At 36.4% G+C, this 11,718-nt stretch overlaps 1 protein-coding gene across 2 annotated transcripts; it reads right to left on the bottom strand.

Moving 5' to 3' along the window:
- Positions 1–2,987: 2,987 nt before the first annotated feature.
- On the bottom strand, positions 2,988–8,929 carry LOC107613143 (homeobox-leucine zipper protein REVOLUTA). Of its 2 annotated transcripts, none has more exons than XM_016314999.3 (18): positions 7,897–8,929; positions 7,526–7,685; positions 7,292–7,389; positions 7,113–7,203; positions 6,861–6,956; positions 6,652–6,765; positions 6,487–6,570; positions 6,232–6,387; positions 6,077–6,151; positions 5,694–5,800; positions 5,415–5,598; positions 5,143–5,331; positions 4,838–4,918; positions 4,531–4,665; positions 4,044–4,375; positions 3,828–3,933; positions 3,588–3,737; positions 2,988–3,457 (listed from the first exon to the last, which is right to left on the bottom strand). In XM_016314999.3, the coding sequence occupies exons 1-18, from the start codon at positions 8,124–8,126 to the stop codon at positions 3,308–3,310; spliced, it is 2,538 nt and encodes an 845-aa protein (XP_016170485.1). In that variant the 5' UTR covers positions 8,127–8,929; the 3' UTR covers positions 2,988–3,307. The 2 variants fall into 2 exon arrangements, with proteins under 2 accessions (XP_016170485.1, XP_016170486.1); XM_016315000.3 differs by having other exon boundaries at positions 7,888–8,926.
- Between the last annotated feature and the right edge of the window lie 2,789 nt (positions 8,930–11,718).

Here is an 11,718-nt window from a genome sequence, read left to right as displayed (position 1 = left end):
GGACTCAAGGACAATCAGTTGCTACTTTGTTGGTTACGCTGAGCGCTCACAAGGGTACAAGTTTTACAATCCTGCATCAAGGTTTATTTTGAAACGGGAAATGCGAGATTTCTTGAGGATGTTGAGTTTGGGGGGAAGGAAATATTAGGAATGTTGCTTTTGATGAGGATTCTGTAACTGACAATGATCAGGTCCTTGTGCCTATTGTTGTTCAAGATACAGTTATAATACAAGAGCAAAATGAGAATTCTACTGTAGATCCAGTTACAGTACAAGAGAACAATGAGAATATTGTTGTTACTCGAGATACTGCTACAGTACAAGAAAATGATGAGAATCCTCATCAACCCCAACCCATACAGCAAGCTCAACAACCTCAAGAAGTGTCATTAAGGAGATCCAATAGAAAAGGGAGAAAATCCATCTATTGTCTCAAACAAGCTTCCCGTTAATGGTATCACAAGTTTAATTAAGTCATTATCTCATGATTTTGAGGTAAATATTATAGATGAAATGTGTATACCGCAAGTTCAGTGGGAGTAAATACCGTTTTTTTTTGTCTTATATGTTGATGACATTTTACTTGCTAGCAACGATATAGGCTTGTTGCATGAAACTAAGAAATTTCTATCGAACAAATTTGAAATAAAAGATCTTGGTGATGCCTCTTTTGTATTAGGAATCGAGATACTAAGAGATTACTCTCAAGGTATTCTTGGATTGTCACAAAAGAACTATATCGAAAAGATTCTAAGTAGATATGTCATAGAAAGTTATAGACCAATGGACACACCCATAGTTAAAGGAGACAAGTTTAGTCTCAAGCAATGCCCCAAAATGATCTTAAGAAGACAACAATGCATGATAAACCTTATGCATCAGCACCAGGAAATTTAATGTATGCTCAAGTCTACATACATCCCGATATATCATTTATAGTGGGAGTGTTGGGTAGATACTTGAGCAATCCGGATATGGATCATTGGATAGCTGTTAAACGCGTAATGCGTTGTTTAAAGAGAACAAATGATTACATGCTTATTTATCGGAGATCAGAAAATTTGGAGATCATTAGGTACTCTGATTCCGATTTCATGGCATATGGTTGCGAAACTTTGTCACTAAACTTCATATAATAGATGACATTAAAAGGCCATTAAAGATATTTTGTGACAATAAGTCAGCAGTACTATACTCCAATAACAATAAGAGTTTGACAAAATCGAAGCATACAGACATCAAGTTCTTAGTTGTCAAGGAGAAAGTTTAAGAAAAACAGATTTCCATAGGACATATAGGAACAGAGTATATGCTAGCAGACCCATTACCAAGGGATTGACCCCTAAAGTTTTTCATGAGCACACTGCTCGGATGGGTGTCAATATTTGTGATGCCTTAGTTTAGTGGGAGTTTATGCTATATGTCCTATGACAGATATTGAGTTATTTTTCTGCAGAATTAAGTTGATGGTTTATTTCATGTTATGTGAAATGTTCATTTTGCAATATTTGTATTGTGTTTGATCTCAATAAAGTTGGACCAGCTGGAAATAGACATGCATGAGATCACTTGGCATGTAATTTCCATATTACTCATCCAAATTTGATCTATGTCGTTGAGTATATTAGGATGGTGATTGGCGTGGTTTAGTCACGGCATTTAATGTGATAAAAGTTGCGGTAGTTCCATATCTAATGTATGAGACGGACCAGATTGTTAAAGTAATGAGAGAAATAGCATTCAGATGCGCGCATAAAGTTTATAAAGATGTGATTATGTCAAGAAATAATATATGTATAGCCCAAGTGGGAGATTGTTAGAAAATTATTTGATTTCCTAACTTATTTGTGGGCAATACATATATTAATTATAATCACAAATTATGCTATTTCAAATTAAATGACTTATATAATGATGATCTCATTTATTGTTTTAAATGCTAATTGAATAAGTCATTATTACTTTTGATTTTGAATTAAATGAGAATAAAACCGGATATTATCTTTTGTTCCTTAGATAATTATCTTTTTGGATTTTAGATATATTATCTTTTGGGCTTTAGATACTATTTTATTTGGGCTTAAGGGTTTAATGGGTGTCATGCTCAAATATAAATAGACCTTCAGGGTTTCGGTCCCCAATATACCAAAGCCGCCTTTGTTGCTCTTTCCCCATCAAAAGAGTTGCGATTCAGCCTCCTAGGAATACAGAAGGCTTTGGTTGAGGAAGATCGAAAGAACCACAAGATCCAAACTCTTCCGGTCGTATGATTTATGTTTATAAATTCAGGTACGCTTCCGCATTCGAGTATGATATATATTTTTGATGATTCAATATGGATGATCTGGGATATTGAAATTAATTTATTCCAACATTGTAGTAGAAGGTTGTACCCGTGGCTGGGAAGATATTGTTGTAGTGCCGTGTATGTTAAGCTACCCGGCGTCATGAGGTTTTCCGACCTCCCTCCTCCACCACTACAATGATGTCTTCCCATCCACCCCTACTTCTAGTAAGACCCTAGCAGTATTGTGTAACGATATTATCATTACAAGGAAATGGCTTTAATTTATATACGCAACAATTTTTTATCCCAAAAAAAGAAAAAGAAAAATATAGTAATTCATAATCTTTAGGCCTCATTATTTGATAAATAATACTCAAATTATTCGTCTATATAGAAAAAAACTAATTCAAAAGTTTTAAAAAAAATTAAATCTGTAAAACTAACTTGTCTAACTTATTACCAAAATTAATATATCTAACCAAATAAAAAGTTCGGAACTTCAAACAAAATTTTTATCTCATACATTGCATTTGTTGCTTTTGTTTTACCCAACAAAAAACAATATGCTCACCAATCTCGCCATTAAGATCACCATTATTGTTGTTGTTTTCGGTTGATTGGGATGCATTGTATGATAACATTTTGTTTATAAAGTTTTCTTAATAAACATGTAACAGAGGTTCTCGACATTTGACATGTGTTCTGGTCTTTAAATAGTTTGATATTGCAGCAAAAAGAAACAAGGTGCTCCATGTCTACCAATATGTGACCACATCACATCTTTCTAGCACTAACAAAAATTTACAAAACTTTTTAGCTGATTTTTTCTGTTTTTTTTTTTTTTTGGGTCTCTGAACTGAAATAGGAAATAAAATGAAATAGAATAACTGAATAAGATGCAAATCTAATCCTACAGCGAAAATAAATTCCCTTTTCCCTAAAAAAATTGGCCCTTTTTTCCTTTGTTCATACATATTGAAGTGGGAAAAAGTTTGGCCTTTAAATACTGGAATTGGATTTTCATACAAATGACCAATTCACGAAAGAGAAAGCTAAGCAATGAACACTGTTATCTTCTTCTGCAAGTACTTTCCATGCAATGGCCTGCTCGAACGATACGTGTCGCCCCATCGTTGACATGCAGATTCCGGCCGGCAGATATGCAAACCCCTGAAGGTATAGTAAATGAAAAAGCATTTAAGGTTGTTGCATAAAGAAAATGTGAAAGTTGTAATCTAAAAACTAAATAACAAAATTGAGAAGATGGGAATGTGTTTTATGTTTTCTTGTGGAAATTTACCTGCTGCATTAACTTGGCAAAATCTGCAAACAATGCCTTGCGTCCAGACTCATCAAATATTTTATCCAATGTGATGTCTTGTAAAGCCACCAAAGTTGTTTCCAACATGTCAAGGCCGGCCTGGTTTGCAAAGATGAACACCGGCACCGACTACGATCCAGACAGAGAATCATATGTATCTTAAATTAAAGGCTTTCATGGAAATGATGAACTCTACTATGAACAAAACATCTGCCATACCTTCAAAGAACAGCACAAAATGGCATCCTGATGTTGCCACAAATGTTTAAGCACTGACTCGCCAATGAGAGAATCAGATCTCAGCAACTCTGCCCCCAAATAATAACTGTTTTTAGAAGAAAAAAGAACAAAAAAGTGAAGTGCAGCATTAGATACTTTTCAAGAAAGAATATTCAACAATAAAGCTTGAACACAATACGACAGATGCAGACTTGCCTATAACTGCAGCAGATCCAGTTGGCTAGTGTAAGAGCCTCTGGAGAACCAGGAGAGAGTTTTGAGCCAATTGCCGGGTTTATACCAGATGGAGAAATCGCCATGGCAACCCTCTGCACAGAGGAAATCACACTACGGATGTACTGGCGTGCCATGACAGCAACATTATCCTGCAGACTACTGTCAAAAGGAAACTGGAAGGCAATAGTCAACACCGACCGAGCACTATGACATGATACCGCATCGCGTGCACCATTTGTTGTTGGGCCAACTTCAAAACCAGATGTCAAATCCAGGGTTTGACTTCCTGTCATTGAATCCTTTTTATCACCCTGGAAAACAATAATATCAACATGATTATAGTGTGTCATACACGCACATCAGTATCAGTAGCTCCTTTCTAACTTGCACAGTACTTTTTTCTCTATTCAAATGCAATATCAAGAGATTTAACACTAAAAAGGACCAAATATAAACAGAACTCAACTGGTTTTGAATCCAACGGGATAATGCGGAAACCGGAAGGCAACAATGGAGCATCATCTGGGAACATTTCATCAATAGGAGCAAATATGAGCTCAGAACAAGCCCCCACGGCATTCTCGTCAATTCCACTACATAACTGTCCAAAGAAAACAAAATGGTTATATAGGACCAGTCTACTTATTACATTTCTGCATGAATAAACCGCAATACTATTTAAAATTATATTAAAAAAAAGGAAGAAAAAATAAGAAAAAAGTGAACTGCAGATGATACAGACAACTCATATTTCAACTAGCCAGAGGCAGCACCTGCAAGAGATGAACGTCCCTAGAGGCAAATGCATCTTCTTGAGCAAGAGAGTGTCCTTCAAGACGGATAACTTCCAGCATCTGTAAAGTTAACACAACATTAGCAGGGACCAGGCTTGAAACAGCAAGTGGTTTAGTGTGATTTGTCAGCAAAACGTTGACATTACTATTGAATAGCATAACAGACCATCTAAAAACACCAAAGTTCAAGGTCACACAGACCAGTCTCTAATGGATCCCAGAACAGGATGCAAACAAATTTACACATATGGCTTAGTGCCTTGGAAAAGGGAATGCAGTTGTACCTCTTGATGTTCAATTGTATGTCCAAGGGACATGATTGTTTGATTGCCAGTGAATCTTGTAGGCCTCATTCCTGGATAGGCATATGAGCCAGATTTCAGTGATGCAGCAGAATAGGCATCGACATTAAAATCAGCCCACTCCGAGCGATGTTCCCTCAGGAAACGAACCAAAACTGCAGGAGGGATGTTCTGCAAGACAATCAGAAGCTTGTCATATAACACTTCAAAGAGAGTTTTTTTTTTCCTCACAACAATGGGTTTTGGACACTCACTTGGAGTAACATAGAAGCTTTTGCACACAGAATTCCTCCAAGGAATGTAAGGGAACTTGCTGGATTAGAAGTTCCACTAAAGTTCTTGGTTGAACTAACTGCAATAATTACATCCTCGGCACCATCACAGTTCAGTACAGACCAGCCATCGTCATTGAAACCATTGACAGCATCATTGAAACCTCTGCAAGTGTATGTCTCAGTTTCAGGCATATAATAAATCATTTTACAACAGCAGGCTGAAATAGTTTTCAAGGAAAGAAATTCTATATGTTGTACCTGCTCAACCTTTGACTGAAAGTTCTCAGAACGGCAGGTTGCCTACCCAGGCCATAAACCACTTCACCGCTTGTTTCTTGGGCTATTTGCCTGATATAACGTAGCGCCTATCACAAAACCCCTTTGAATCAATAGCTGTCTTAGAAAGCATGGCAGCGGGGTATAAGATGAAATGAAGACAGGTCTAAAAAACCAGTCATGTACTTGTTGAAATTGACAAGAAGAATGTTAGATTATTAGGAAAGACGAAGACTAGATATGGTGATGAGTACTCAAAAGACCTTTTTTTTTAACACAGCAGTTCAAATTTCAAATGTTGTTCACAATGTCCACAACAGCCAACACAGTTAGCAGTGTAACCCTGAATTATCGAGTGAACTTACCGCAATTGTCATTTTCTGAGCTACCACTTTTGATGATTCATATAGTGGTCGCAGCACTTCTGGCACACTCCATGCCTAGAAGAAAATTCTAAGCAATTCAATAAATATATAATAAAAAGAAAGGTAGCATATATAAACTTGATAAGAAGTCAAACCTCAAGGTTTAGGTGGTCTACAATGTGAATGATTGATCCTCCACCTTCACATGGTCGAATCAAGTAGCCACTAGGCCGCATTTCAGCCCTCACAAACTGGGCAGCAGCAGCTGCATTAGGCCCAGTCCCAGAACCAGATAGTGACCTCTCACAAACCTTCACAAGAGTGCAAATTATATTAAACAACTGCCTTTCAATGAAAAGAAAAGAAATGTTTAAAGATTTTGAGACAACATGGAATACAAACACACTTACCACAAGACTGCCATTTTCCAGAGTTGTAGTGTATCTAATAGTCCAGAAATCCCGGGCAGGAGCCAGTGTGGTAGGAGCATATGTCTGCAGCAAATTTCGTGTTTACTTGCAAGGATCAAACAAAAGAGAACTAAGGGATGTTACATTTCAATTTTGATTTCTCACCTGGGTGTAAACAAGTTCAATTGTGCCTCCATTTCCAGCGGGAAACATTGTGAAAACCTCTAGGCTCCGGCAATCCCGAAACCAAGAGGGGCGGTCTTTTAGGATCTCTGCAATCTATTGAAAATTATGGCATTAAGGCATTTAGCCATTCAAAATCCAAACTTAAAGAACTCAGAAAAGTGTTAACTGCATCTTTCATTCAGATTTACCTTTGTAGGTTCGAGACTGACAAGACCACAGGCTCGAGCTGCCACCCCACTGCAACTTTGCGAAATAGCAAAGATCCCAACCGAATCCGGACCAGGCTGACAAAAAGAATTTCGGAAGTACCATTAATAAAGGAATTTAATGGATGAAATTCAGCCTTCAACTCAAATCAGCAGAGTGCCATGGTTATAAAAACAAACAAAATAATCTACTAGAAGCATGGCCACTAATCGTTTCTTATATAGAAAGAACACCTTCATCCCAGGCATCTGAACCCAATCAACAGCAGTTCCTGTAGCCTTTGAAAGGAACTCTGCCAAGGTCTCCTCTGCAATTGATAGGAATCTGCAAGGATCACATAAGAAAATGAATCAGAGAAAGAATCACAACTAAAATAGAATAAAAGCCATTTCTTATACTTCAAGAGTCATACCCTGCGGGACTATTAGCATCTCTCATAGATTGCTGAGTAGTCGAACTCGAAACCACTGGATCACAGCTTGCATCAGTGGTTGCTGCTGATGGCTGAAGCTGTAACAATAACATCAAACACTTCAATTTTAGTCAAAGCAACCAAATCATACACCAGCTGAAATCAAAATAACTCCCCAACCATGACAATTAACGACGATATATTCAACGAAAAAACCGATGCTGATAGACTTACAGTATGCAACTGCTGCTTCATATACCCATTCTCACACACCAGCTGCGACACCTGCTTCTGTAATCGATCATTTTCCTCCATTAACAGTTTATTCATCGCCGTGAGCTTGCGGTTCACGGTCTGAAGCCGTGAAGCCTCTTTCCTCTGCTTCTCTCTACACCTGCATAGTAATTCAATTTCAAACACACCCCCAACAATATCAAAACCATATCAATTACCAAACCTGACAACCCACCAATAAAATCTCATACATCCACCCATCCATTCATTCATTCATACACTTTTGACCATAACATAACACCGTAATCCCTATCCTAAACACATCAAAAATCAAAGTTAAACAAAAAAAGGGGGTGGAAGACCTGAATCACCTGCGGTTCTGGAACCAAACTTTGATTTGCTTGGGCTCTATGTTTGCAAGAATGGGGCAGTCTCTAATCAACTGCTGCCTCCTCAAGGAGCTAGGTTTAGGGCACTCAATGTAAACTCTTTCAAGTGCTTCAACTTGCTCAGCAGTGTACCTAACATATTTTCCTGAGGAATCAAGATGCTTGTCAATGCTGCTCTCCCTATGATGATGCTGAGCCACAGCCATAGCCATCTTCTTCTTCTTCTTCCTCCTCCTCAAAACTCCACAACAAGATTCTTATGCTGAATCTTATAAATGTTATGTATTATTATATACTAACACTACAATAATAAAGACAATAAAAAGCGAATATTTTTAGTGAAGCATGCGTTACTCGTTGCTATAGGAACACAAAATCCTCGTTTTTTCCACCTTCGAACTGAAAAACCGGTTGCTTTAAGTAGCTGGCAAGAGAAATTGGGGGAAACCGGTAATTGTGTTTTGGGAACAGAAAGCAGGGGACTTTGTTTCAGAGCTGGGAACCGCCACAAATTACGGGGTTCTGATTTCGTTTGGGGTGAAGGCTCGTTCTTAAATCCATGTGAAGCAAACAAAAAAGAAAGGGATATGGATGAGTAGTGCTTTGGAGTTTGAAGTAAGCGAGGATTTTGAAGAGGCTTTAGCTTTTTGTGAAGGAGATTCGAGAAGCGGAAGAAAGGTATGAGATTGAGTTGAGAATAATGGAGCTTGAGGAAGAAGGAACGAATAGAATGGAATAAGGGAAGAGGTAGTTGGAATTTTTGTTTTTATTTTTTCTTTTTGGTTCGGTGGTAAAGGGAAAGTGGATTTGTTAAGCTCTTTGTTGATGTTCTGAGTTGTGAAGAAGCAGCATTGAGAGAGAAGAGAGAAGAATTTGAAAGGGAGAGAGTGAGTGTGTTTAAGTTTTGAGAGTGATCGCAGAAGCAAAGAGAGAAGAATAAAGTAAGAAGTAAGAAGTAAGAAGTAAGAACTGAGAAGGAAGAAAGGAAGCATGCACACATATCGAGGATCATATTACTACACTCTTTTACTAATTTTTTTAAGTATGTAATAATTTGGACTGAATTTACCTTCCTGCCCCTCTTTTTTGTTTCCAATCACCCATTAGTCCTTACAAGTTACAACAATATGAAGCCCCAAGAAAATATAACTATTTTGTCATTCGAAAAATTTTTAATTTTGATAAAATAAATTATAATTTTTGTTTTAACAAAAAAAAATTTAAATATTAAATTTTTAAATAAAATAAATTAATTATTAATTTATTATTTTAAGTGTTTAAATTATTTTATCAAAATCAAAATCTTATAAATGTTAAAACAACTATTTATTTCTTATTTATAATATTACTAAAAATAAAAATAAAAATGTACACTGAAAAATTCTAAGAATGACATAATCAAAATGAAATTTTGAGTAATTCACTTTAATAAAATAATTAGAGTCAAGATTATGCAGGTATTCTTAACAGAAATTGATTATACGTCTATTCTAAATATATTTATTAATTTATATAAATTAAATCAGTATAACTCGATTTAGCTATTTACACGTGATACAATCGTTATAAGTTAGTTATAAAAATTCGACATATACGTTATAAATCAGTTATTAGAATCATAACAACAAATCAAAATATTTTGATATACCTCTATACGTTACCACTATAATTCGATAACGGCAAAAAATAATCTCTAATTACTTATCCTGGTTATAAAACAAAGTAATTAGAAGAAAGGTGGAACATTCATTCATCCAATAATTACTTGAAAATAAAGCTTATTCATATACTGATTTGAGCGTTAGAATATTTTTTTGCAGGTGTCCCAAGGTGTCGAGGTATAACCCGTCTCGAAGGAAGGCTTGAAGGAAGTCACCAAGGAACGAGCTATATCCCAGCTAATCCATACAAGAACAATTGGCGCCCACCGTGGGGCCTAAAAACAAAAACCTTTTTTTTCCTTAGTCCCCAAAATTTTCAGATCTGCCTGTGGCTGACCAACCTCCTCCAATACCATCCAAGCTTCTTCGGATGGTAACAGAGTTACAATAGGCTAATCAGTGCCATGACAGAAGAAAACCAAAGAATGGCAAACCAGATAGCTGAGTTAACTAATGCTCGGTTTGAAAATATTGATAATCATAATGAACAACTAGACACCAGGAAGAAAATTCTGATTCAACATACATCTCTGAAACTCAACAGCAAGAAGGAGATCAACAAGCCAATGACGACGATGAATTGGATAATGTCGTTGGTCCATTCACGGCCAATGTCATGAATATTCAAATGCCCAAAAGGTTCACTCTACCAACGACTTTAACTCCTTATGACGAATTAGACGACCTGAAGAAGCACATCAAGAAATTTCTATCTATAATGATAGTAAATGGTGCTTCTGACCCTATTTTATGTTGTTTTCTTTCCTTTTTAGACGGTCCTGCACTTGATTGATTTTGTTCTTTGCCTGCAGATTCTATTTCTCGTTTTCAGAAATAGGCAAAGTTGTTTGAGGATCAGTTCATTGCATCTTCCATTTATCTACATAATTCCGACTACTTGAACATAATCAAGCAAGGACAAAATGAAAGTTTGAGAGACTATATTACTCATTTTATGAAGGTGGTAATAAGCATCCCAGATCTCCATCCTGAAATACATTTACATGCCATCAAAGCGGACTTCAGCCAGGAAAATTCCAAGAAGCAATCACAGTCGCAAAACCGAAAACGCTCACCGAGTTTTGCGAGAAAGCTAAAGGTAGAGATTGAAGAACTCTGTTGGGCTCGAAAGTCGGAAAAAAACCCACAACAATAAGGACAACGATAAATCTCGGGATAATAAAAAGACCTTTAAATTAACCTACCGTTATGACTCATTACACAACACCAAAAGGGAGAAAATAATCAAAGAAATCCTGAATGCAAAGCTCATCAAACACCATTGGAAAGCTGGAAATGATCAAAACATGATGAATGTAGATAAATCAAAATATTACACTTTTCATCAGAAGCACGGGAATACTATTGATGAGTACGTTATAGCCAAAGATCTGTTAGAGCGACTAGCTCAGCAGGGGCATTTTGATAAATACATACTGACTTGAGTATCGAAATACCTTCTTGCAGGTGCCCATCTTCTTGTTCCCAATGTGCTGATGTATAACCCGTCTCGAAGGAAGTCGCCAAAGAATGAGATATACCCCGGCCAACCCACACAAGAACAACACATAAAATCGAATCAAACCAATTCGAATTAGTATGTGACAAAGTAATTCAAAATAAGATAATTTGATTTACTACAGGAGGAACGAGAGAAAGCTTGGTCCCAAATAAATCGAACTAAATGAGTTTGAATTATAAGAGGATACAGATCTTCAGGATAAATCGCATCACCCAGATTCGAATTAGTTGTAAATGTAACACATAGTAAATTGAAATTGGTTAATTCAATTTAGCAATGGGTATGTCCTGTAAATATAACCAAAACATTTGCTCTTGATCAGAGTGATACTCATAATGACTAGTGATGATAGTTTTTTAGTTTTTGTGCACTACAGATGGATGATTAAGAAAAAATGCGAAGTAGAATAAAATTTATTAATAATGATTCAATAAGTGTCTTTATTAGACAGTATATCAATTTTGCTGAGCTACAAAGTACTATAATATAAAAATTGGGAGTCCATGGCATCAAACATGTGGAGAAATTATCTTACTAATAAGGAATGCACTCTGTGAATAAAACACTCAGTAAATGAAGTTATAGTAATACTCACATTTTCGAGTTGCAATAAGTCTAGTA

This window comes from Arachis ipaensis, chromosome B8 (assembly GCF_059453495.1).
Source record: "Arachis ipaensis isolate K30076 ecotype BB chromosome B8, ASM5945349v1, whole genome shotgun sequence".
In the NCBI taxonomy this organism is placed as follows: Eukaryota; Viridiplantae; Streptophyta; class Magnoliopsida; order Fabales; family Fabaceae; genus Arachis; species Arachis ipaensis.
The sequence above is the reverse complement of the archived record's forward strand: the minus strand, read 5'-3'. Positions and strand labels throughout refer to the sequence as shown.